Source organism: Strigops habroptila, chromosome 3 (assembly GCF_004027225.2).
Source record: "Strigops habroptila isolate Jane chromosome 3, bStrHab1.2.pri, whole genome shotgun sequence".
Lineage (NCBI taxonomy): Eukaryota > Metazoa > Chordata > Aves > Psittaciformes > Psittacidae > Strigops > Strigops habroptila.
Window position 1 is genome coordinate 66,107,192 of NC_044279.2, and position 26,738 is coordinate 66,133,929.

At 40.8% G+C, this 26,738-nt stretch overlaps 1 protein-coding gene across 1 annotated transcript in view; it reads right to left on the reverse strand.

Annotated features, from left to right (window-relative positions):
• WNK1 (WNK lysine deficient protein kinase 1) overlaps positions 1–25,974 on the reverse strand; it is a 104,808-nt gene extending 78,834 nt beyond the window's left edge. The window contains 1 exon segment of the mRNA XM_030479685.1: positions 25,036–25,974. Within this exon segment, the coding sequence (XP_030335545.1) occupies positions 25,036–25,821 (786 nt within the window). The 5' untranslated portion in view covers positions 25,822–25,974.
• Positions 25,975–26,738: the final 764 nt, after the last annotated feature.

Sequence of the window (26,738 nt, forward strand, 5' to 3'; positions counted from 1 at the left end):
AAACAGACAGATGCAAACATGCTTCTTAGAGACTGGGCAGCCAGCTGTGCCTCAAGTTCCTCCTAAAAAGATAATGACAGAGAAGGGAATCTACACAAGTCCAAAAGGCCTATAAGCCTGGCTGGCTGGCAGGCTTCCGAAGAATTCGGCCAGTGAAGATTTTTAAGTTACCATTAAAATTATGAGCAGCATGAATATGATGTACCTGGCAGTAAAGCGCTTCGCCTTCCCCAGGAAAATTAAACATAAGCCAAATTGTACCACCTATAAATCTCTACCAGATTTACTAGCTTGTTTTCCAGAACTGTGTTGTGTGTGAATATACACATTAATACGAGTCTATACTACTCTCCTCACTGTCTCACATCAGAACATTCATACACAAAGCAAGTAGGCCAAACTGCAGAAATAAACCAAATTCATCTGCTTCCACAGAAAACAGTGACCAAGACTAATCAGTACATTGCCTAATCCCACAATTTCCCTTGAGTAACTTGTACTCATCAGAATACTGCCATGAAAACTTCACAGCAGCTTCCGAGTAAATTAAAAACTATACACACACTTTATCAAATCAATTATAGATTTTTCCTTTGCTTTCCGCACAACCAGTAAAAGAAAAATTTTAAACAGTAGATATGAAACCTATAGCTTAGACATGACCTCCTCTGGAATCTCTCAGGTCCTCAGGAATCTGGACTAAGAATGGCAAGCAACTGTTTAGGCTTCAGTCATTTCTATTCTAGGGTTGCTCTAGGCAGCATCTGTGTTTCCTTACGCAGTCTGGCTAAAAGATGGCTAAAAGTTTTATTCAATTTATTCATTCTGAGAAGCTGAACATAAGGGACAGTAATCAAAATGGTGGGCTATACAAAAATAATCAGCATTAGAACAGAGAGCTCAGCTACTTATTTTCACTTTAAAATTGCTATTTGATCCATGGAAGATAAATGGATATGTTTGCTATCTGATACCAGTTCACAAAAAGGCTTATGTTTATTACATACAGCTTATTAAAGAATTGAAGTGTTAGCTGAACTGAATTCTTGATGAGTGATTAACCAGCTGGACCATCTTGTCACTTGGCTCAGATGCCTCATTAAAAGTTTTGAAGCTCATGTCAACTCTCATTTTGCATTGAATTGATTGCTTTGTCAGTGAGAGCGAAGGTACATCCAATCATCTCAGTTTAATTTTACTATGAAAATCCAATTCTTCATTCAGGGGATGACAGTATTGCAGGAAAAAGCCTCCTCCACAATCTATTCTGGTTACCTTACAGATTTATTGACTCATTGCATCAAAAGCGCAACTGTGGCTCTTTTTATTTCACATATTTCTGCATGACTGTAAGAGTCCTTTTATGAAAAGCTACATGTCCAGAACAGGGTGAACCCTTAACTGATTCTGATAAAGGCAAATCAATTTGCAGAATCAAAACCATGATACAATACTTCATCCTATATACGTCACAAAGCTATTGGCAATGGATATGAATTAGCTATACCCATTTCTCAGTATACTGAGAAGTTGCATCAATATGCTGGCTGGAAATCCAGGCAGACGTGTCAAGATGATTCCAAAGATTTACTAATAACAATCAAAGTAGGAGGTACATAAGAATTAGTAATGTTCCTGTGCCTCTGACTAGTTCCCTTACAAAAATACCAGCATAAAGCCTAGAGCAATAAGCTTAAACTGTCTATGCAAGTATTTAAGCAGCAGCCCCTGCAAGGCTGCCCCCTGCACTCTTCCAGTTGTAAAATGAGCTCCCACCAGCCTACAGTGCACACTAGCTTCAAGTTTACACACAACATTGGTACATATATTGCGTATGCAGTTACTCTTCCCAGCTTTGCTTCTTTCTCTGCAAACAGATCCAGAAGAAAGTACTTCATTTAATTTACAGAATTGTGGATTATTATCAGTTATGACAGGGTGACATATGAAGTGTAGGCCAAGTAGTGGCAGCCAACAGAAAATCCTTACAATAATCACTAGAGGACTCCATGCCAAATATCTCTCATTCAGAGATAGATCTCTCATTCAGAGGTCCTTCAGGGATTCATCATAAACTCCTCAAATAATTACCAGGTGTTCTGCACATTTTCTGCAAGAGACACAAAATAAAAAAAGGGATCTCCTGTACGGGAAGACTAAAGAGTTCCAGAAACAGGGAGTTTTATGGGGGGACCAAAATTTGCATTTTAGATGAAGTCTCAGTATTGCATAAACACTAGTATTAGTACTAGCATTTCCAAACATAAAAGTCCTAAAACACACTGGAGGAGCACTTGGGGTTTTTTAAGCCTCACTTGATCAATAATGCAGTCTTCCTGTGACCTACCAGAATGACTGCCTTCATCTCAGGCTTCTCCTAAAGGGAAGCAGTAGCAGTTTTTTTATGCTTACCTCACAGGTTGCCTTCTGAAATCATTCTTGCACCACTAGTATATTTATTGCAGACTTTCACAATAAGACCATACACATCAGAGACACTTACGTTTACAATGCACCATGTACATATTCCTTGACAAACACCACATAAGATGTCAAAAAGCTACTCGCAAAGTCAGAAATATTTCAGACAGTATCAACTGCACCACTAATAGGTAAATTTAGGAATATGCACATTATCTTTTACAGAGCAAGGAAATTGAGCAGAGTGAGTCAGGAGAAAAAAACCACTCAGATATTTAACAGTAGGTCAGTGGTAGAATGGACAACTAAGTACTGGCATCATGAAGCATCCTCTGCATCCACATGCACAAGTGGCTTTACAGTTCAACCCTGAATCATTTTAAAATGAGTTAAAACATAAGAGAAAACACAATGTAATTGAAATGCAGATTGAGAGACCAGTCAGCTCCCATTACCTAAAGCAATACAGGATACAACACCTAAAAACAGCGAGTGATTTGCTGTACAGTAAATCAAGATAAAAATATGGACACCTCAGGCATAAAAGGAATATCTTTATAGAAGTTGAAGGAAAAAAAAAAAAAGGGGAAGAAAACCCCCCACAAAACCCCCCACCCACACTCAAGTGTTAGTTTGTCCTTCAAAAAAAGGCTTCAACATCCTTTGGCAACTACAATTTAGTGTTGTAACACAACCAAGACGAAGAGGTAATCCCAAAGGTGATTCAAAGCCGACAGGGAAAAGTGCTAGAAGAAGCTTAAGATGAATATACAAGACTTTTTTCTTGGAATTTGGGAACTACATATGGTAGTACTGCCATTGGCAAGACTATTCTGTATTTAACAGGAGGGTTTTTTTTCCCTCTGAAGAATACTACTGGGAGTGTCCTGCGCTGCCAGAAGACCAACCACCACCTAAAAAACCTCAGATACTCACCACAACCTATCTATGAATCAGCTATTCAAACTGTTACAGCTTATCCAAAAAATCTGTTTCTCACTACAGTGTGCTTTAGTCACATACTGTCTGTCCTTGGTCTGATGCCACTTCATTTGTTTGAACAGAATACTGAAGGAATTTCTTGAAGACAAACTGAAGATGTCATGGTCCAAAGGGCCTACCTTAAATGGGTCATGACAACTTCTAAGCACACTTGCTTATTTTCAATTTATCTCCTACTTTGTCACGCTGAAGAACTCTACCTGCAGTTCAAAATTAATTTTAGTTGTGAACTAAGGAGCATCATCCAAAAAAAGAAAAAAAGGTAAGATGCAAATAGTCATTCCATACAGTGAAATATCTGATGTTCTGTGCATCATATAGCAAAATTATTAATTACGTTTAACACTGAAAAAATTTCCTCAGCCAAAAAGTTATCTGAAAACATTTCTAGCACGAGGGCTCCATCAGAAACACACTCCTGCATGTCCAGCAAATCTGTGTACACAAGAAGTCATGGAAGCTGGAATTCGAATCAAAGTAGTTCACCAGAAAAGCTGCACAAGTGTTCTGGTATTGCATCCCTTGCTTCAATGGCAATAACTACATTGCTGTGGGAATAAGAGTGGGTAAGTAGATGAGACATTTAATGTTTCTGTTTAAATTTAAATCCTTGCCCTACCACAAAATCCCAAGCAGTATCTCAGTAAAACAATCTAATTAAGCTAAAGCAGTATCATAAAGATAACAGACACTCAGAACGGGTTTTAGTCTCAAATCCACTAGTTACTACTTCAACAAGTATACAGGCTTACTCTTGCTAGAAAGATCAATCAAGAATTATCTTTCCCCACTCTTGAGACAATCAAGGCTAAACAAGACTCTTTTTTCCACAGGCAGAAACACTGGCCAGATGGGTCTCTGAACAGATATCTAGCAGAGCAGCCATGTGCATTTTCAGAATAAGAGCCTTCTGTCTAGCTACCAGGCAACAGGATGCAGGCAGCAGGACAAAGTACATATGAGCAGCAGTCTGGAAGCACCTGAGAACTAGTTCCTTGTCCATCCTCTGTTGCCACGCACATTTTCTTCAATTAACTCAGAAACAATCCAAGCGCCAATCAAAATTCTAATGTTTGAATGCTTAGTATCACCAATTCTTTCTGAAGAGTTTCAGGTAGCTTTGTACTTTTTTCCTCCTTAAGACCCAACCACTACAATATAGAATAGTTTTTCCAGAGAATGGCTACGATCCAAGTAGAGACCGCAGTACTTTCAACAGTCAGCTGTGTGAAATAATCTCTTGGGAGTCCAATTCTAAGACCTCTTTTGCTAGGGAATCAAAAGCTGGAAGCGTCATTAGATAGCTTTAAATCCTCAAAATACAAGAAAATTCTTAGGACAGTTTTCTTGTTGCCACCACAGGGTTTTGTGCTTAGAACTTCAAGTTTCTTAGTTTGGGCCACCAAAACCGAATTATAAGAGACAGAGAGGGAAGTAATTTAACAACTCCTCATTTTCTAATTGTTTACTGAAAATGACGGCCAAGCACTCCAGAAATATTGGAAATAGGCTTCAGTAGCTAGCAATAATATTAAAGTACAGAGTAGAATGTTTTAAAACTCAGAATTTATTATTAACTGTACCAGCATCGATACTTAACAGCCTGCAACTGTGAAAGAGGGCAGACCAACAGGCTGTCCTATAAGGAGGAGCTGGACAGATGAATCACAGTCTGAGAGTTACAGTCCTATCTTCAAAGCTGCTAGCAGGCTGAAAAATTTATGAACAGGCTTCTTCAGAATGAGTTACAACATATCTGTCCATCAGAAACAGACATTCCCCCTTGTGATTTCACTTTGCAAGTAATAAAATCCAGACTTCACTGCAAACAAAGAACTGCAGTTCCCCCCGCTTGCTGTTGCCCTGAGCACTCTGGCTACAGAGGCTACTAGTTTTTTGATGCTATTTTAATCTCTCCTATGTTTCCAACACATGTGGGATCTCACAGAAACTTTCTTGTAACTCCCTACTTCAAAGTAGGCTTTTTCAGATAGACCTGGTCCATACTTAGTCACCTTCTGCTGAAGGTTCACATAACCCATCTGTTTGGGTCTACATCTGCAAGGCAACTACACTCAGTGCAAACCAAACTAAGATAGCATGAGCACTTTCAACATACTAAATTGCTGACTCAGCCCAAATTATTCCATTTCAGAATTAGTCACACATATAAAGCTGTAAGGAAGAAACTGAAATTCGTGCCACTATGAACTCTTCTTATCTCTGACTTCAGTATGCTTGCATCTAAATAAGGACTTCACAAGAGATCTATTGGCAGGGACCAGCTTTGTAGAAATAGGATGCTCTTCTTCAAAATTGATGTTGTTTCGGAAGACAGAGAGCAGAATGACGTGGTGCCATAAGAACATGGTGAAAACTGAAGACCACAGAGAGACTATAACTACAAGTACCCAGAATTTCATTTTAATAAATGAAGGGAACAATTTCTGCTTTTCCTGTTATAACATCCTGCCAACCAACCCTTCTTTCCAAAGCACTTTCAAATTTCTACTTCCCAGGAAGGGCAAACAACATTAGACATAGCACAGAACAGGCTCTTAGCTAATTAAAAAGGAATTCCCATACAATGTGCTAGGTACTAAAACACCAGAACAAAACTAGAAAGTCAAGTACTATTCTGATTATAGCTACGTTTAGACTATTCGGATTTTTTGCACTTGTTTCATTTACATACATTTCTTTGGACTTTTATTTCTCCCCCCTCCCCCCCAAATCATGACTACTATGATTAAGAAAAAAAAAACCAAACATTTCTCTAACTCTGCAGTCTGTATAGCAAGTATGTTTGGTTGGCCAGCGGCCCTTATTTCCTATTTCACTTAAATCCTGAACATCAGGAGCCCAGTTTGATGTGAAAAAATCCAAAAGGTATTTAACAGGCCAAACTGTAAACATACAAACTTCTGTATGTTAAGATACTCGTAAGAGAAAAGGATAATTGCCAAATCTAGTAAATATATATATATTCCATTCTATCCATATATTTTTTCCCTTAAGGCTTATGGGAACGAAGACCAATTTTGACAAAGGCATTTGCTTTTAAAATACTAAAGAAAATACACTTTGCAAGACACAAATTTACTATAACTAAGGCTATTCAAGCAATATATTTTCATAGATGTTTGCATCAGACTAACTACAGCATACCAGTACAAAAGCTAGTTCTCCATCACCTGAACACTGGGGGTTAATAGGTGCAAAGTCTGCCTCACCTGCAAAAATCGAGCCTGCCGTTCCACAAAAGATTTTCCACTTGAAAAATTCAGCTCCTATTCCTCGAGAGAAACTTATGTCCTGATGAAGCAAGTAATTTCTGAGGATATTAAACTTTATCAGCTTAAAACAGTTGCAACACAAATAAGGGAACTCGATTATATTGTGCAGCTTTCTATCTTGCATTTCCCATCCAGAGGGTTTGACTTGCACATGCTGTACAAAGAGTAATTATACATTTGTAAAACATAGAGCCAATATGCATTGTAAGTTCAACAAACTGCTTCATATGGCATCATATGGGTGCTAACAAGGGACTACTGACAGGCTAGAATGTGGATCAAGTCTTTAGAGTTTAAGAAAGATAGTTTCCAAGTAAGTCTAACCTAGAAAATGTCACTTATTTTAAAGCTTTATTATGTGAAACTGTTTACTTGGAAATAAATACCTCAAAGACAACCCACCTGTCTTAACACTGCTTTTATGTCCCTGCTTCACAACTCTGAAGTACAAAAGCTTAAGGCACTGATAGATGCAACAAAGCAAGCACTTTTCTCTGAGGGTTATGTACTATCTTGGCTGAAGCTTCTTAAACAATTAAACTCAAGACAGACACTTGGCTTAAAAACTTGCAGCCCAGGTGGTTAAGGTATACACCAGTTGGGCAAGTGAAAGCAGGATCCTCTAACAGGAATCAAGCTTAAGTGGTGCTATATGATGTATTAGTCCCATGTGTCCTTGCAAAAAATATAAAAGTAGATGACCGCTATGTAACTATAGAGTGTTACCAACACAATTCTTCTAAAGACAGCTTGCAAAATTACAGACCATTGCAGATCCAAACTTCAAGAAAGCTACATACTTATCCTATAGAGCTGACCTCTCAATCTTCTTGATTGACTCTGCAGTCCAAAAAGCGCAGTAACCAAGTTCAGTAAGCAGCTTCCTAACACTGGATGAGTGAACTGTATTCACACCACCAAAAGGAGAAGACACCTAACAGACATTGATGTTAAGCACATTAATCACCCACACTGCACTAACTCAAGAGTATTGCAATAATATATACACCTGATTTTTCAGTTCTGGGCTCTCAGACATAGACTCTTCATTTCACTACCTTCCAGGTTAAACGAAAAGGTTTCATGGCATTAGACAAAATTTATTTGAAGAGTATTTCCAGTGACTAATGAGGATAGAGCTCATTTGGAAAGAGATACGGGTTGTCCCTTAGATTAAGATCAACAGTTCTACTGAAGAAATCCAGTCCATTATGAACATGCAAGACAAATATGCGAATGTCATACTTTCAGAAGAAGCAAAATAGGTCTCAACTTGCACATTATGCCAACTGATGGGGGGAAATGCAAAGGAATTCAGTTATGTACAGCTTAATTTTAACCATCGTTTTAGGAATTGTCACCAATGTCTTGCACATTGTCACCATTGTCTTGCACTGAACATTAAAATACTGAATTGTTGTGGTAAGATTTTTGGCAGCAATATCCAGAGGGGCTGCAAAAGCAAGATGTCTCTTCATGTTGCTTTACCCAAAGAACTCCCCAAAATTACTTTTCTTTTGCAACTTCAAAACTGCTACTATAATGCTTGGATTTTTAGTTACTCAGCACAAGAGCATACTCCTCTAATGCTCTTAGGATGGCTACTGAAGAGAGCTAAGAGCAACTATTGCTCCCTTTGCCAATCCTTTTCTGAATAAAATCAGAAAACTACTAATACTCTACAGGTTCCATTTTCTAAAGTGCAACACTCCAAACATAACACATGAAGCTCAGTCCTTTGAACTATGGTTTAGTAGCTCCAGAAGGTGTTTTCTATCCAAAGCACCACGGCTACAATATCCCAATTAGATCCACAAGTAATTCAGCAGGGTAGTTCTTAGGAGAAGGTAAGAGGAAATGGCAAGACAGGAGACTAGACAACACATATCATCTCTTTGACCCTCAGGATCAAAGATAACCATACTCAACATCCACAACCTAGAAGGCAAAATAACCTAATATTGCCCTGCATCTGCAACAACTGTGGAAAGTAGCTGCAGTGCCACAAGTCTACTGGTAAGCTGCCTTCTGTTCTTAAGCTTCTTCTGCACCACTTCTTTCAGGGAATATGGCATACTTGTCATGAAATAAGCAGTTGGGTCCCTATAGTTAGCTTATACAATATCATTAGTGCTAGTCAGATATTGCATTAGAAGCCAAGATACAAGACAGATGAAACCAAGACTCATCATGCAATCAAACATTTTTTCCATAAACACTACAGCAGGAATTGTGATGAAGAAAAAAATCCTGGCAGTATTTCGATAGGAACAGGAGAACAAACAAACAAAAACCAGTGTGGAGTCTCCAAGTTACACCATCACCAGTCACAGCCCTATTAGAAACTCCAGGGTAATGGTCATGTGGCTAGATACAGAGTAGCCTCTGGACTTCCACCATTCAGGAAGAACCAGAAACCAAATAGCACAATAGCCACAAATGCTTACCAAAAAGTGAAACAAAACTGATAAAAAGGCAAATTAATTCAGCTCAGTTTCCCCAATAAGACAGCTGACCCCTCTTATCTCTGATGAATGTGTCCCAAGATGTGATAAAGTGCATAGCACCACAACCCTTGATCTCCGCTTGACAGAAGTCATCTTTCGAAGCTTGAGATACTTCATTATCCTACCATGTGTTTGAACAGGCTGTTCAAAACCAGCAAAAGACAGTGAGGCTAACACCTATACCTGCTGTTTCCAAGAGCAATATCTGCTCTAAGAGCACACACTGATGACTCCCAGACCCTCAAACCGTAAACCTGACACTAACCTAGCAAACATCCATTCAGATGAGGTTCCAGATGAAAGACTTCCTAGTGCTTTGGCACCAAAGCAAGAGATATATGGCTGAAAAAACACCAACATTTATCAGAATATGCCCTATTCCAGACAACTTATAGAAAGCCAGACAACAGGGAGAACTGAAGTCCACCATGATTCTGAAGCAAGGAAGTTGCAGACTTTTAAAAATACGTCTCCATGAAGACCACCGATACATCAGTGAAAAGCATGCTCTCAGTTCCTGACATCCAGACCAACCACATGGATTCAAACACAACAGGAATTTTCATTGGAGGACATGAGCAATTCAAAGGCAGCAAAATCTTCATTAAAGGACTCCAGAACAGCTTCAGCCTCCCTAACTCCCACTAGACTCCCCAAACATCTAGAGCTGCAAATCACTTCTTTCACACTGGCTTCAAGGGCTTCTATCCCACAGGCCAGAAAAAAAAAAAACCAACCCTGAAACAGAACATACCTGGAAGTGAAAGTGAAATCTATGCCATCTATGCAGACAAAGCAACTCAACCAGACAATGCAATATTTTGGGGTTTTGTTTTGGGTTGGAGGGATATAGGGGAGGGGGTCAGGGTGAGAAGCAGGTCATTTGACTAAAACATGGCCAATTTCCCCATTTGTTTTCATAGAATAGTTAGGGTTGGAAAGGACCTTAAGATCATCTAGCTCCAACCCCCCTGCCATGGGCAGGGACGCCTCACGCTAGGCCATGTCACCCAAGGCTCTGTCCAAGCTGGCCTTGAACACTGCCAGGGATGGAGCATTTACCAGTTTCGGTTGGTTTTGGGTTTGTTTGTTTTAGCACAAGTCTGTAATTATTCCAAATTTTTGTTTTATTTCTGTTTCAGCCCTGTGCACTGCAGTGTCCACTAGTTAAGAACTACAGTCTTGCTTTACATTAGTTTTCTGCAGAAAAGCTATTTTAACTTAATGACCATGCCTATTCTCCCACTAAAGTGTTTTTTCAGTCATGGACTTAGCACTCAAGGTTCTTTTTATGGCACTTTATTTCACATTATGCTCAGCAGCGCATGCAACACATTGCATTTTGCAACCAAATAGCCAATGGCCATTGGCAGACTTCCACACCACCCCCCCCTTCTCAATATTATTAGAATAAATCAAGGATTATTTGCACATGGATGGCAGCAAAAACCCTCTGCAACCTGCAAAGTCAAGTTAACCCCCTTCATTATCAGTGTCAAGTAGATTTATGATGAATCTCATTACACTTGATTCATTGTTAGCTAGGATCACACCAAGTATCTCAGCTTTTTTTGCTAGAAATACATATTGAAACACAGACTGAGGATTATCAACTCGCTGTAAGACCACTGGCTAACAGTCTGGATAAATGTTCTTACCTAGTAAAACTACAAAAGGAAACAAAACAATTAGAATATTTCAGAGCAATCATTTTAGTTACTTTAAGAACAGCACCAGTAAAATTCAGCATCAGTGGCTGAAACATTACCATCAGTAGAAGAGGACTTCTGTAATACTCTAGAAAAAGAATCATAACTTCACTTGAAAAAAGGAATTTGCATTTAAGTGGTTCAACGTCATTCCTTTTCTCTCAGTGAGTCTTAGACTACTTCTTAACAGTTTTACAGTACAGCTTTATTTAAAGTTAGAGCAATGCTTATGGACCTCTAAAGTAACAATTTGTCACCAACTTGTGATCCCAGTGACTCCTGATAAACTCACAGCTGTCGGACTGAGTATTTATACATGAAACAACTGATGTATTTCCATCTGGTCTTCATGACAAGAGGATGACTACATAGAATGGCAAATCACTACTGCTTCCAAACAAAACCCAGGGAAGAGGAAAGGGAAACTGCTGAGCTGGACTGCCCTTGACCCACGACAAACAGACAGCTCAGCTGTCACTTACATTTTGGTCATCTGAGAAGCAGCAGAAAGAATATCTGAAATGAGACACCCTATTCAGCTGAAGCTCAATCTAGTCCATGGATTTTTTTCCCTTCCTGGAAAGAGATTTCGCTTGAGAAGGGGGAAGGGAGAAGGCAAGAGTATAAAGCAAATTCCCAAGAGAATTGTAAGCACATTTCCATGGATAAGATTGATTTACCAGCTGGAAAATCTAAGTTTGGAAGAAGGAGTCAAAATTTAGATACAGGTTTTAACCATGCTCATTATTTTTTTACATAGGACAGATGAATACAGTCACAGATACAAAATCTGCTTCATTCCAGATTGCAGGGTGGGGGTACAAAAAATGAAACAAAAATCCTTGTTTTGCCAGATGGCTTATACAGGGACCACAGGAGGATTCAGGAGGAAGGCCAAAGTTAGAAAATAAAGCAAAAAAAAGTGACATTGGCAATGACTGATACAGTGTTTTGTTGCAGGGGGAGGAATGAGAATACTTCCTGAACAGGTAAGAAACAAGAACAATTACCATTCCCACACAGGAACATGAAAAACAAAAGATACCATTTCCCTGCATGTTATTGCCAGAGAAGATAAGGACAGAAGTCAAAGGGAAAGTGGAAAATAGTTTTCTACATCATCAACCAACTCATTCTTTCCATTCTAAATTCCAATGCCAACTTCCTCAGATTTCATGCTCCTCTTAAGCGACAAAATATACTTAAAACATCACTATGCTTCAGCCTGCTGCTTTTTCACTGCACTCGTCCACACCAACTTAGTTAACGTGCCTATCAGTTGCGTCATTACCTGGTATTTATCAGTGATTTTAGATAAAGTAGTTGCGCTCCTTCAAACTTTACAAGCTTACCCAAACCATGTGGTTTGTTGCAAAAAGTTATCAAGATCAGCAGTTGAGCAACATATAGTCTTGGATGTGATACGACACTAAAATCACACAACCCAAGCATACTTTTAAAAATTCAGTTTTATCTTATAAGCTGCCACATTAGAAATCACAGCTGTTTTCTGACAGAGGTCAAACCACTGGAGAACTGTAGTGAAGCAAAACTTCAGCAGAACTCAGTGGTACATAAATTCTGCCGCAAGAAGAATTTGGGGAAATATTTTGTTGATGTTGAAAGTACAGCGAGCTGCTTCAGCACAGCTGATCCTGGCTTGCTTCCTTTGATTAGCCTGACCTAATCTAAAGCTACTGAAGCTTTCTTTACAAAACCAAACCATTTCTTTGCTTCACCATTTAAAATCATCACCTTTAGCACTAGTGTTAGTTTTCATATGTGAAAAAAGGACTACCAGAGTTCTTGCAGATTCTTCTGAACCAGCTTATCGGCAACCTCCAATCTGAAACTCTATTGCTTACAAGGTTTGAAATGTAAGGAAGCCTTCTCCCAGATGCCAAGGAATAACAGGATTTTACAGTACAGGTTTATCAAGCAGAAACCGTTTATGGTGTAGGTACATTAGTTTTCCCAACACCTCTACATTTGGGGAAGCAATACTCTGCAAAGTTTCTCTCACTTCATTCAACTCAATGCTTTAGAGCTCTTCATCTACGTATATTAGAAAACGGTTCCAGAAAATCTTCTGGAACAGCTAGTCATCTTCCACTAACTAGGCCACAGATGCAGGTTTGGGATAGACATCTCCGCAGTTCCAAAAAAACCCCTTTCAAACACCTAATTATGGTCACAAAGTTTTACCTCAGAGATGAAATGTGCAGGTTCACAATTACAAAATACTAAAGAAACCACAGCAAATAGCAACAAGATGTTCATCATTATTAGCTGCTGCCCTTATAGAGCTCATAGATCGAATTCATGCAGAAAATTACTTTAGATGTTCATGTAAGTTACACAAATATTTAATCCACAAGTTCATAAAATACTGAGAAACTGAGGTATGTCAGCAGTAAGTAGCTTATTCAACAAGATATTACTAAACTAAGAATAGAGAGGTTATTTTGGCAAAAAGCAGTAAAGAAACCCACAAACATCAGTGCAAGTATTATATTAATGATACTTTCATGAACTAGCCATTCATAGCAATGTGAATTTTCAGAATCAGTTCATTGTTTTAAACCTGCCTGGTCCTAAGACTTTAAAATTCATGTAATGTACACCCTAAGAATCAAGGGGTTTTGCTATTCCTCACCTTTGTCTTATAAATGCCTTTTCAACTCCTAAAGTTCCTTAGCAGAAACCACATAAGTCAACAGTAATGACAGACTTAAGAGTCTCCAACACCAATAAATCAAACATCAATTCTGCTTAGTTTTCTGGGGTTTGCCCAAACTTGAGAAGATTTCATACTGCATGCAAGGAAAAAAGCTACTCTTTTTGAACCTTAGTCCCAAGATATAGACAAGACAACTGGCTATTTTTCTTATTTGAAGTGCTATCATATAAATTTAGTCACATTCAGTTGGACTGAACTGCTGTAATTTGTGATGTATTGCTGTTGTGGCACTTTGGGTTTTTTACCCTCCCCATTACATACACAGTTCCATGACAAGACCTATATACCCCATTTGATGCATCTGTGCAAACGCCGTGGAAACTTTAGGGACACCAACTAGAAAAGTAAGAAAAATCACCAGTCTGTCAAAAAAACAAAAAAGAGAGCAAACAGTATAGGATACTAAGCTATATTGGTCTAACCTAACTGTAGCAAGTTCTGCTTTATAGACACACTACTTGAATAAATCAAGAGACTCATTTGGACAGAATTGTTTTCATTACTAACACACAAATAGAAGGGACAACTTACAAGTTATAGGATCATTCTTTAGTAGCTACATTACAATCTAAAGCATCTGGAAAGATTTGTTCTTCTACACAGACAAAAAAATGCAGTCCCTAAACAAAAGGATGTTAACTACTTATGCTTGTTCTGAACATGAAACTAACCCCAAACACAAATGTAACTTGAAACAGAATTCTCTGGGATCTTTCCACTTCCACTTTCTGCAAACACAAGATGACAACAAGAACCCAAAATTCCATGTTCTTCCTCCCCAAATTTCTCACGTTTTTTCATTGCCACAACCACTGAAAAGCACTGAACATTCAAGTAGTTAGTGAACAAAACCAAAGGGAGTCCATAGGAAACACATACATGTTTTCCTACAGGAAGTTTGAGTATTAAAGACAGTTTTTTATGACAGATCTTCATAAAATTATAGAACGGTTTGGGTTGAAAGGGACGTTCAAAGGTCCAGCCCCCCTGCAATAAGCAGGAATATCTCCAGCTAGATCAGGTTGCCCAGAACCACATCCAGCCTTCGTGTATAGACCATGCACAACCCATTAACGTATTACAGTATTTAAGACTTCAGCAGCAACCCAGAGGCCCTTCGCTTTTTCGTGTTCCTGAGGGTAAATACTGAACCTCTGGTATATGTTCAGGCCTGTATAATGAGATCAGCAAAAGAAATCATACCATCACCTGAACCGGCTCACAGTTGCCATCAAGAGGAAAAAAAAAAAAAGGAAGAAAAAACCCCCACCAAATTCAAGTACCCTGTGTAATTTTATCTCCCCCCCCCCACCCTGTACAGATAACCCGAAATACATTCTGCTTTTGAGCCCCTTGTCTGCAGAAAAAAATCTCAAGCTGCATGTAAAGGAAGTAGAGAAAACCACAGAAAAAACATTCTAAATCTAAACCTAAAGTTTTATTTTTGTATCAGCCATTTCTGCAGTTTCTCTATTTTCAGCACAATGTTCTTGGCAAACCTAACAATTCACTAAGCCCCAAGTCATGATAAATGCAAATAAAACCCATGCTCTCAAAAGCGATTCTACATACTGTCAATCTTGAATTGTCTACATCCAGAGAGGGCAATACGAAAATAAGTCACTTTTCAGCCAGTATTTCTGACTGTAGGATGTTTGTCTGAATGGACTGCTTTGAGAACTCTTCAATTCGAGTTTAGTCACACATCATATTTTTTCTTGAGGGAAGACTCAAAGGCTCTGAGTGCATAACAGCTATAGCAAAACAGAGTGCATTAAGATAGCATCTTGCATTTTTATATAGATACACAACTTACAGGATGCTTTCAGTTGGGAAATGTAAGCAGCTGAATAAAGAGACAAACCAAAAATAGTTTTAAGTTGAAAAATATCTGTAAGAGTTAAAAACCTCACTTAGAAGAAGCAAATTTGAAAACAGACATGGTAACATTTTGCAACATTTAAGCAAAACCTGCTAACAGTTCAGAAGTTGCCATTAACAGATGCATATTACATAAGTGTACACAGATTTGCAGATCCTTAAGATAATCAGCCTGGATTGCTGAAGCTTTTAATAGCAATATTTGTGGGTTATTGTTTGTATGTCATTAGTCTTTGCCAGCATAGAAGCAGTCAAAATACATTCAGATTGGGGTCATAAACTTGCTATTAGCAGTCAGCAAAGCAGAAACAAATCACAGGGATACTCTAAGAGAGGAAAATGTCCAAGGGAAACTGGGTAACACAATCAGTTGGATAGTCTTAAGCTATCATGAGACTATATCAACTGGCCAAAATCAGATAGAGTGCACATAACTGTTGGTAACAGCTTTGTACTATCTTCCATTTAGCTCAGCATTGCTACATAGTTGTTTCAGATTTACCCCAATTACATTCAAAGAGATCCTATTCCTATTCAAAGTATTCCTACTCCTTTCAAATCCTTCTAAAATGGTGGTAATAAGCTCTCAATCACTTAAACGTGTTATTCCTTTTGTAGCTTTTGCTTTCTGCTGCTAGCCCCAAATCTGCTATCACAACCCACTATCTTCAACCACTGACAAAACGAAATTAGGAATTTTCATCCAGATGAAAAAGATGATCCAGAACAATTGAACTGAGACAACAAAGCTTTGCCCTTATATAAGGTGTCTAATAAAGCTTATTTTCCACACCATCTGCTATCTTAAAGCAGAAAAATAACAGTTAAGTGGATAGCCATTAAAAGTTTCTATCAATGGCTGTTTATTAACACTAAGCAATACAATCAGAATCATTCTGGACTATGGCTCAAAAGAGAGCATCCACATCAGAAGTTACCAGAGTTGCCAAAACTTCCTGTTTGTTTTTATGTTGCTGGTAAGATGTTAGGAGTCCTCCTAACCACCTGTAAAATTTTAAGACTTCAAAAGCACCATAGTGATCCTGTCCTGAGAACAGATACTCCAGAAAATTGCTGCCTAGACTAATGCCAGATGAACCAGATTATTCCAGAACCATATGTTCTGGCACAGTGAATACAAAAAGAAATGGCATGCCCTATATTAAAACACACAGCCCTGTTCAGCTGCATTCGTTCCAGTATCATCGACACACCACTTAAAAGCTCATAGGTATTTTAGTTACGAGGTTGATGGCCATCAAGTATAAACATACTTTTTGGAGGATTTCTAAATTCTAAGTATATAGGCAGCATTCCCAAAGATTCTGCTTAGACCTAAAATGATAAATCCAAACTTAGCAAGGTTGTCCCTCTGAGTGATTCAGAATGAGTTATCCTCACAAAAACTGCTTACTGCTTAAGATACATATTAACACTTACACAGTTTCTAGAGGACAAAAAAAAAATAAAATACCAACACCAGTCCAATTTTTAGCAGGTTGTGGCTTCCTTTGCTGATAAGTAAACTGAAAGCACGTTAAGTTGCTTGTGATCCAGGCAAAGTAACATACAGTGCTGCTTAGAAATAGCCAGGCAAATCTGGAAGTGCTTTAAAATAATCTGGCTATGTGCAATGTACCTGTCATCACCAGGTAAAAAAAAAAAAAAAAAAAAAGACAACTGGGATGATGATCAGAAGTATGTTTGAGAACTGAATCAGATTTCTTCTGATTACTGTATTGCAACACAGTTATTTTACTCTGGCTTATTAGAAAACAAGATTTAGTAACATCTGTGATGATCTTGTTGCAAGGATCTCCTTTTGGGTGCAGAGGACAGCATCACATAACATAGAACATTATTAATACACCTTTGCAGCATGGAGTTAAGGAGTATTCTGTATGTTGTGCCTCTAAGACAAGAAATGAGCAGGCTCCGTCTCTCAAAGATGACCTCAAGTGAGCCACAGATTCAATCCTGGTCACCTCTTCACTTCCCCCAGGTCTCCCGAAGGGAATAAGGACAACCAAAACAACACATACAGAAGTGCTGGTATGACAATTTCAAAATATGCTGAGGAAGCTCGAAAAAAAGGCAGGAAAAAAAAGCAGATCTGCAGTATCTTGACCAAAGACTGTCAAGATCTATGTACTAAACACTGTTTAAGGTTTAGTGCATAGCCTAGATTATTCTCCAAATCAGCTAGAAGTCAGTCCTGGGGACAGTAAGAAGCTTCTACAAAAATACTTAAGAAGCCAGTACAAAATCTGAGTCTCATTCGTTAGGACAAGAATTTTACCATGATTACTTGAAAAGATTTTCAGATGGCTCACATTAGATAAAAGCCTTCAACTACTCTGAGAAATTGATTTTCAAGCAGCACTACAAATCCTGCTATTTAGAATAGAAATTCTGTCAAGTATACTGGAAGACTATTTTTACATACATGATGTACACACGCCCAGCTGCAGAAGCACTGCAAACTTGCATAATATTTATTATTTTTCTAATAGCCCAAATGTCACAGCCATTAAGTAGACTAAGACAAGAGAAAAATGAAAATGTGAACTTAAAGACTAAACTAGAAAAATACTCAACTTTTATTTCAACTCAGCCATGAGTTGGAAGAACCAATTAGTGATCTCAAAAGAAAAAGAGGTTGGTAATCTTGACAGGAAACGAGTTTCTGAAGAGATGCATGACAGGAAGCATCAAGGCTGCCACTGTTCAGTTCAAGCTTTTTCACATGCGGTATGGAGAACCTGGGTGTCAGTTGGAGCTGCACTGTTTAACAAGCTGCTGGTATGAAACAAAAAGCCAATGACGAAATAAGAAAAAGAACATGTGGCCCAGAGGGATGTTGCTAACCAAGAGGCACTGAATCTACCCTGCACTGTGCACTGCATCCATGGAGACTACCATAGATCTATTACCACTTGTTTTATTTATTACTCTGCTAGACAGCTCTCAAAGGACTCTATACAGGATGTCTCCAGGGAGTTTTATCAGGTGGTTGTTTTCCGTCCCCCCTTTCAAAAAAAAAGGATTATAGTCTTGATACTTTTCCTTAGCTCTCAGAAGTTTAGTTATGAAGCTAAGGGTTTTAATTTAAACCACAACAGCCCAAAACAAATCTCATTTAAGAGATTTAATTCTGCAGCACTCAAACCCACCTGAACTGACAGCTAAGAACCTGTTTATTTCCATAAGAAATGCTGCATTTTCAGAAAGTACTTATCCAATTACATTCATTGCCTCACAACCAGCCACTTACAGACTAAACCACAGCCATCTCCAAAAATGATAGTCCTTCGAGGTAAGATTATTTTCCTAAGTAGAGGTCTCCTAACAGCTGCAGCTCCAGAATGTACTTTAAAGCTCTCTTCTCTCTTTCAGGGTCACCTTTGTAAAGTCTGAGAGAGCCTGACCACTGTTTACGCTTCTGCAGGTAATTAGTCTGGCTCCTTTCCCATGTCATTAATCAAGTTGTCAATTGTATCAATTACAGTACAAACACTCAGGAATATGGCTGGGTTTTGTTCTTTAGCAGGAGGAGAAATTTTCATTCAGAGGTCTGAAGCTAGGAAGTCCCACCCTACAACATGTCCCACCCTACAACATGGAAAGCCAACAGAAGATTTAGACTTTACTGCACAAAATCGCAAACTCCCAACATGTGCACACTTGAAGACACTCGGAAATACAGCATAAACTGAAAGTGCTTTAAACTGATTACACACTTACAGTTTTAGAGCTTTTCACTTTCACTGTTTTGGAATTTGTAGAGCTGAGAACAGAAAAAGAGCTAGGGAGGACAGAGCCATCTTCACAGAGATTGTCACATACCTTTATTAATCTATATTTGTGACAACTGTGCACCTGGGCCAGAAGTAGTCATGAACAGGAAGCAACACTGCTGCTGTTAGGGTGGCTGTAGTTATGCTCACAGACTAATAGAGTGTTTTAAACAGAGTCACCATACTGCACTGAGCTTGAGCTTGATCTTTTTACTAAAAGATTTATAACATTTTAAAATATTCAGAATTAAGCCACAATTTGAGCTTTCAAAGAAAGTGTATTTGTTTCAGGATGTTGACTATTTATACAGAACTAGCAGAATGTAATCGTTTTCCAGTGACACTTGACAGACAGGTGAATTCCAGGTCCACACTCCTCAGTTTCCTCTCACTGCAAATGGGTTTTGATCTGGCTTTCCATTTTGCTTTAATGTAGCTATGTGATTGTGCATCACAGCCAACATCTTTGCAGCCAGGCCTCCTAGTGAGCAATATGCAACCAGCTTTAAACAAAAAATAAAAATTAAAAGGCTACAGGATGCCACACTTACGCAATACAAGACCTTTTTTGGTTGTCAGACTTGAACATGCAGCTTCTGGAATGCTCCCAGCTCAGCCACTCCAGAAAGCAAAGAGACTTTTAAGAATTATTCCTTGACTTCATTAAGCTGATATTTATTATGGTGAGTCTGCAGCGGAGTCTGTACTCCAGAGTATAGAAACTACATTCCATTGTTGTCTGCTGACCTAAAAATCAGTCTTAAATACAGCATTAAGTCTATGAGACAAAGATTGGTAAAGTTAAATCTCAAGTGTCATTAAAAGAGAAGATATACATCACATCCAAGCAACTTTCTGTATTGCAAGCTTTAAGTTAACTTCTATACATTGTTACACTCAAAAAATCTGACGTATGGAAATACTATTTAGCACCTCGCTACCTCCTGTAATGAGGTGTCAGCGAGTTGCATTATCATTTTTACCAGCGTGCACTACAGAATCCCCCGGTTCACATTTGGTTATGGCATTATGTTTGTTCTCAACTGTTTCTTCATTGCTACTGCCCTACGTAAAGAAAAATCCATTTGTAAGTTGGAGTATTCATACACTACACGTGGCCTATAGTTGACAGTGTGCAACAGAATTGCATACTAATTTATTTCTCAGATGATTTACAACTAAAGATAATCAAATTCACATTCAGCTTCCACTCAAAGTAGTAACAAGTAAACAGACTTCCTGGCACTACTGTCACCTGTCGAGTTCATTTCTTCCTCCCAGAAGCTCTATCTCTCTTAGAGACAGCCCTCAACCTCCTTATCCCCTTCAGCAGCTTGCACATCAAGCACAGTAACCTAACACCGCACCAAAGCTAGTGTAAGAACGGCCAAGTGACATATCAGCAAGAACTTCAGCCTTCATGAACTGTAACTGCTGACTGACCAACCTACCTTTCTCTGTCAAAGAAATACCAAGGACAGGAGTGATACAGCACATACCAGACAAGCAGTGTTGTTCTCCAACAAACAGTTTACCAGGAATGCATTTTCAACTAATGTAAATATCTAATAACAGTTTCTAAATCATGTTTCCTTTAAGAGAAGACAGTATTCAAATGAAAGACGGTAAGTCTTCAAATGTCTGACAAATACACAGTTCAAAGAAGAGCCAAATTTACCTCCGTATCAAGTACACTTTTGTATTTGAGAAGTTACTCACTGGAACGACAGAACCCACAGCAATAATTCTAGATGGAAGATTTTGCAGTCCAGCAAGTGGCACCTCCCTGTATTGTTCTGTAAACCAGAAGTTAAATGACAGTCTTGACTTAAAACCAACTCTAACTGAAACAGGGACTCGGAGGATGACACATTACCCCTAAGATTTGGCTTTTAGTCAGCTATGTGACTCTTGCTACCTTTGGCCTAAGACTATTACTTCACATAGATAAACTTAATGCAACAGGAAAAGGCATTACATTTTAGCCACGTTACCTGAACCGTACAGAGGTGACAAAAGACTCACCGCTCAGAAATGTAATTTCAGAAGACTAATCAGTAACATGATTGTACAGGAAGAGTTATTTTAAGTAGAAAACAGCAGCAGTAACCATTTTTGCCAACTTCTATCTGCTTAAAGACCATTAAAGTGGTAACCCTAACTACTGCTTCACTCCATTTATGAGATGTGCTAATGACAACAGTAGGAGGCACACTTGACTCAGAATAACTAGAGTTGAGATGAATATATACAATGGGAATAAAAGTATTTGAAGACTAACAGTACACTAACAATTTCCTTGCAATAACTGAAGCTGAGCACTGGCCCTAAGCAGTTGCTGCTGGGCTCTTCACAGCTCCACTATGCCCACAGCAGGGCAGGTATTTCACATTTAAATATCTGTACCCAATATTTAAACTAGATTTAGTTTAATAGACAGGCCGCACCATAAACTAGGATAGTCCATCAGCCACACCTTTGTTATGGTTTTGTTACGCATCTATAACCAATCTTGAAATACTAAATTCCTTCAAATTAAATCTCCCCATCTTCCACAGTCTTGGCCAGGACCTCTCTTGCTGGAGATACTAAGAACACCATTAAGTCTACAGAATTTCAGCTCGTTCTCCTTCTATTTTCTCCACAGTTCAGTACATCAAGCATACGGGGCATTATAAGGCAGTTTGAGAGCCTTCTTAAGGATATGGAGCAATGTTCTCTCTTCAAAGTATCATGAGCACCTTGGGAACCCAAGCTGTGTTTGATAAATAGCATCCAAACTCCCTTTGAAAGGAAGCATATCGATACTCTCAGATTTTAAACTTTAGCACTACAGAGCACATAAAAAATTAGGTATAGTTGCATTATTAAGCACTGAAAAGTCATTCTGCCAGAGACCATCAAAGAGCCTTCTGTGTTGTCCTTGATCCACAAGATTCCTGCTACGGAATCTGCTCCAGCACTGAACCACTGTAGTTTAAGTGAGCTGAAAGCAGCTGGCATCTCACTCTCCTTCCAAACAGGAGAGATTTTAAAGAAACTGAAGCACTCTAGGTATGCTAGAAAAGCCTTAAAAGAACATACACCCAAAGACTCTGCAAAAATACAAACTGTTCTCATCCCATTCTGTTATTCTTGCAGTCAAGAACTGTGATACGCTTTCATCAACTTCAGACAAGCCAGGAGAGGAACGATTTAGTCTGCACAATCATGCTAAGCAACCTCATTCTGGCAGCACTACAGTAGCACTGTTTAGAAGACTCTAGAGAAGTGAGACACCTAGGATGCATGTGCTTAGTAGCACAAATACAGAGAAGAAAAGCTCCAGGATTGCTAAAAAAAACCCAAAAAACCCCACATTATTTCAAGACAATTAAAAGTAACCATCAGTTAGTCATGGTTAGTACAATATAGCATGGAAGAAACTAATCCACATTTCCCTAATAAAATAAATACACTTTGAAGGTTCACCAGTCCTCAAACCATGGCATTGGGGAAAACAAATGACATCTAAGTTTCTGTCCATCTTTGTGAATTCAGATTGTACTTTGATATAAATCATGTTACAAATATCACTGACTTGTCAAGAATTCTATTTACCTAGAGAAAGAAGAGGATGTACCTATCATACCAATAAATACCAAGTTCCTCCTTTCATTTCTAGACACAACAATAAAACAGGACTTATTCTTAAAAGATTCTACTAGCTGTAGTCTAGCTCCTTTAGCAGATACTTTTAACAGCTATAAAATCAATATTGTTGTTTCAAATTTGTCATTTTGCGTGAGAGGGATAACTACAGCCTTCAGAATAATTTAACCCACAAGGCACTCCTGTAATATAGTTAAATAGTTAACCTCCAAGCAAAATGTCACGTATTTCCCCCTGACAAATATTTTCATTCATGCTTTTTGCAGTCTGTCATTCTAAATACTACTTTTGAAATTCTTCAATGAACTGAAAGCTCAGCAACATGCCCTTTATAAATGAGCTTCTTTATTAAATCGCTTCAAAGAAGGTGCTGCTTTAGACAGTTTGTCCACATGGTACTGATGATGATTAAGATGCTTCAACAGAGGCGGTGGTAGCAAAAAGCATCTGATGCCAAGCTGACATTAGTTTCTGATCTGTAAGCGTGAAAATTTAAACAGGCTTCAGGGGTTAAAGTCAAGGAACTCCAAAATTGCAAAGATCTAATTTTCAGACAAAAGTCATTCATTTGGGTGTATTATTAATCTCCTCTCAGTTCAAACTGCACATCAGACGCTTAAGCAGAGCCCAACACTGGATCATTTAATTTTTTAGGTTTAAAATTAATTCTCAAAAGACTATCACAGCAAGTACAACACAAGCATGGAGGAGCAGGACATGCTTAAGGGTCACAAAGAAAATTGGAAGGTTACTTCCACGGCCAGTAAGCATAGAATAATGGCAATAACATCATGAACCAAGATACTGGTAGAATGCTTGAGCAATCATCCACAAGCAAATATGAATACAGATCGAGAAATCTCTTCATAAATTCTCGCTGTTTGACTGGAATAGATATAAAACTGCTTCTGAGGGGAAGAAAGTTCTGGTGCGGTTACTGCAATCAGTCACTTGTGAGCAGCTAACTGCTTAAAAACCCCACAAAGGCTTCTGGGATTTCAACCCAATGCTCTTTTGTCTCTCCTAAATTGGATGGGAACACACACAATAATAAAACCATGCTACATGAACCCCTCTATGAATTGCACCAAAACCCAACACTAAAAACCAAGTAATATCCTTTTAATTTAATGCTGAGGCTTTAAAAACAAACTAGTACAACACCAGGAATTTGTTCCTGGTACTCCAAGCTCTTCCCACTTCTTTTAAGGTTGTTGCACAGCAACCTGCATCTCGGTTACACAAGCTCTGACTCGCATGGAACTTAGGGTGTTCCTGTCATCGTTAGGCTGGGCTCCTACGGAACTCTGGCTCTGCTCAGGCTAGAAACTTGGTAGAAGAGCAGTGCCTTAGTCCAATTTAATCCACCAGTCATTTTGAAAGGTTAAACTTCAGGGCTTTTCTTTTTTAAAGCTTCAGAAAGGAGATGATTACTTTCTTCCTTTCCTTGTGTCTGTATCAAGTGTGAACCCTAAGACTTAGAATGAAAGAAACAGCTCTGCAAAACTAAATGATGTGACATGACTTTGTGTATAGTCTAGAGGTACCTCCTACAAGAATCCACTGCCACAAACACATGAAATGTGTGTGAAATTAACATTTTAGCATTTTCTTCTAATAAAAACCACCTAAGCTCATTTTCAAAAATCAAAGCTAGCTCAAGTTGACACTCACACATTTTCCCTCGGCTGCCCTGAAGCTGTGTACAAGTATTTTTACAACCCTCCAAGCTACCTTTTGGAGGCGTAAAATGCAAGACGCTGTAAGAAACAGAACTGCAGTACATTTTCTGATGATAAAGCTAGAAAATTCTTCAGAGAGCAGAATATTTAAAAGAATTAAAAGGCAAACTGACTCCAAGGAAAGGCTGCACATTTCTTCCAAAGGAGTGCTTCAGTTAAGGACTGCAGTTCCCCATCTGGAAAAAGCAGACCTTGAGCTGATGGCTTTTACCTCCTTCAAGCACACAGCCCAGCACCTGGGAGAGTGACTGTGCCTTCCTAATTCACAATTGTTATTGATTTATTTTACCTGCAGCTCGCACCAGGCGACTTCCACAGTGGTATCCGTATCTAGTCCTTTATACACAGTTTTGAAGGAGCCTCTTCCAATCTCGATGTCAAACTTCAGGAAGCGGCCATCCGGGGAGATGCCCACTGCCTTGGTCTCAAGCTCTTCGATGTCTTCCTGCTGTGTTCTCCGCTCCTCAAATTCCCGGCTGGCAGCTGCCGCGCTGCCAGCGGCACTGGTGGGGGGTAGCGCCGCTGTCTCGTCCTCCTCCTCTTCCTTGGGCAGCAGCGGGGCGGCATCTTTCGCTGCAGGGGCCTCCCGACCAGACTGTCCTTCGAGGGGAAGCGGGGCAGGCGGCGGTGGCTGCTGCAGCAGCGAGGGGGCCTGGGCGGCGCTGACAGAGATGTACGAGGTCCGGCTGGCACACTCGGGAGGAGAGACCAACGGAGCGGCGCTGCCTCCCGAGATAGGGGCCGAGGGCGCTGCGGGCTGCAGACTGGGCAGCTCCAAGGCCGTAGCGTTGGAGTCGCAGATCACGCTACGGCGGAAGAAACGGTGCTCGGTGGCTGCCGCCCCTCGGCTGTCCTTGTCCATGGTGTGGCGGCGGCGCCGGTACTCCTCACTACGGCCTCCGCTCCCTGCTCCGCCGCCTGCTCCACCGGCCCCGGAGGCTCCGTGGTCGGCAGCAGCGGCTCCCAGCTTCTCCCCGATGGAGCTGTCCGAGCTGGAACCGTTCTTGGGCGGCGGCGGCGGGGGAGCCAGGAAGCGAGGGGCCGGGGTGCCGCTATCTGCTGCGCCCCCCGACATCGTGCCCCGGGGGAGCGCTTGCTAGGGCGAGGCGGCGGCGGGGTGGAAGCGAGGGAAGGGGCCGGTCACTGAGCGGGGAGCGCGCCTGTCCGCGGCTGCCGTTGCAGCTGCAACAGAGGAGGGTCCCAAGGGCTCCTTACGGCGGAGCTGGGAGGCGGCTGCTGGGGAGGCTGGGCCGGCGGGGTGGGTCCCTGGTCAGTGTCTGCATCCATCCTGCAGCGGGAAGCCGGGCAGCGGGACCGACATGGAGCACCGGGAGCGGAGACAGGGCGCGGGGATGGGGGCAACAAGGGGAGGAAACACCCAAGCACCGGGCCCGGGCCGGGAGGGAGGCGCCCCGAGGCAGGCCCCCGGCTGGAGAGAAGCCGGTGCCTCGCCCAGCTGCTTTAAGGCGAGGGGAGCGCGCTCCAATTATTCCCCGGCGATGGAGAGAAAGCGGGGCAGGTCCGGGTGCCCCCCGGAGCGAGGACCTGACGGGAGGGGAAGGGAAGGGGCCAGGAGGCGAGGCAGGGAGAAGGGGGCAGGCCCCGCACGCCGGCCGCGGAGGAAGCCGCCGCGCTCAGACCCTCGCACCGGGCGAGGGAGGCCTGGGCAGGCCCAGCGCCCTCACCCCGGCGACGGGGTAGGGAACGGGGACCCGGGGGCTCAGCCCCGCCTCACAGGGGCGCCCATGGCGGCCGCGGCCTCCACCTCCCGGCAGGCAGCCACCGCCCGCGCGCAGCCGGGCCGAGCGGAGCCGAGCCGAGCCGAGCCGAGCCGAGCCGGGCCGCGCTCCCTCCAACAGCGGCCGCCGCCGCCTCCCAAGGAGCCGGAAACCCTCCTCCTGCCCCCCGCCCGCGGCTCGCAGCCTCTCCTCACCGGGGGCCGCCTGCCACCGCCACAGGTGAGCCGACTCCGGGAGGCACCCCGCGCCGCGG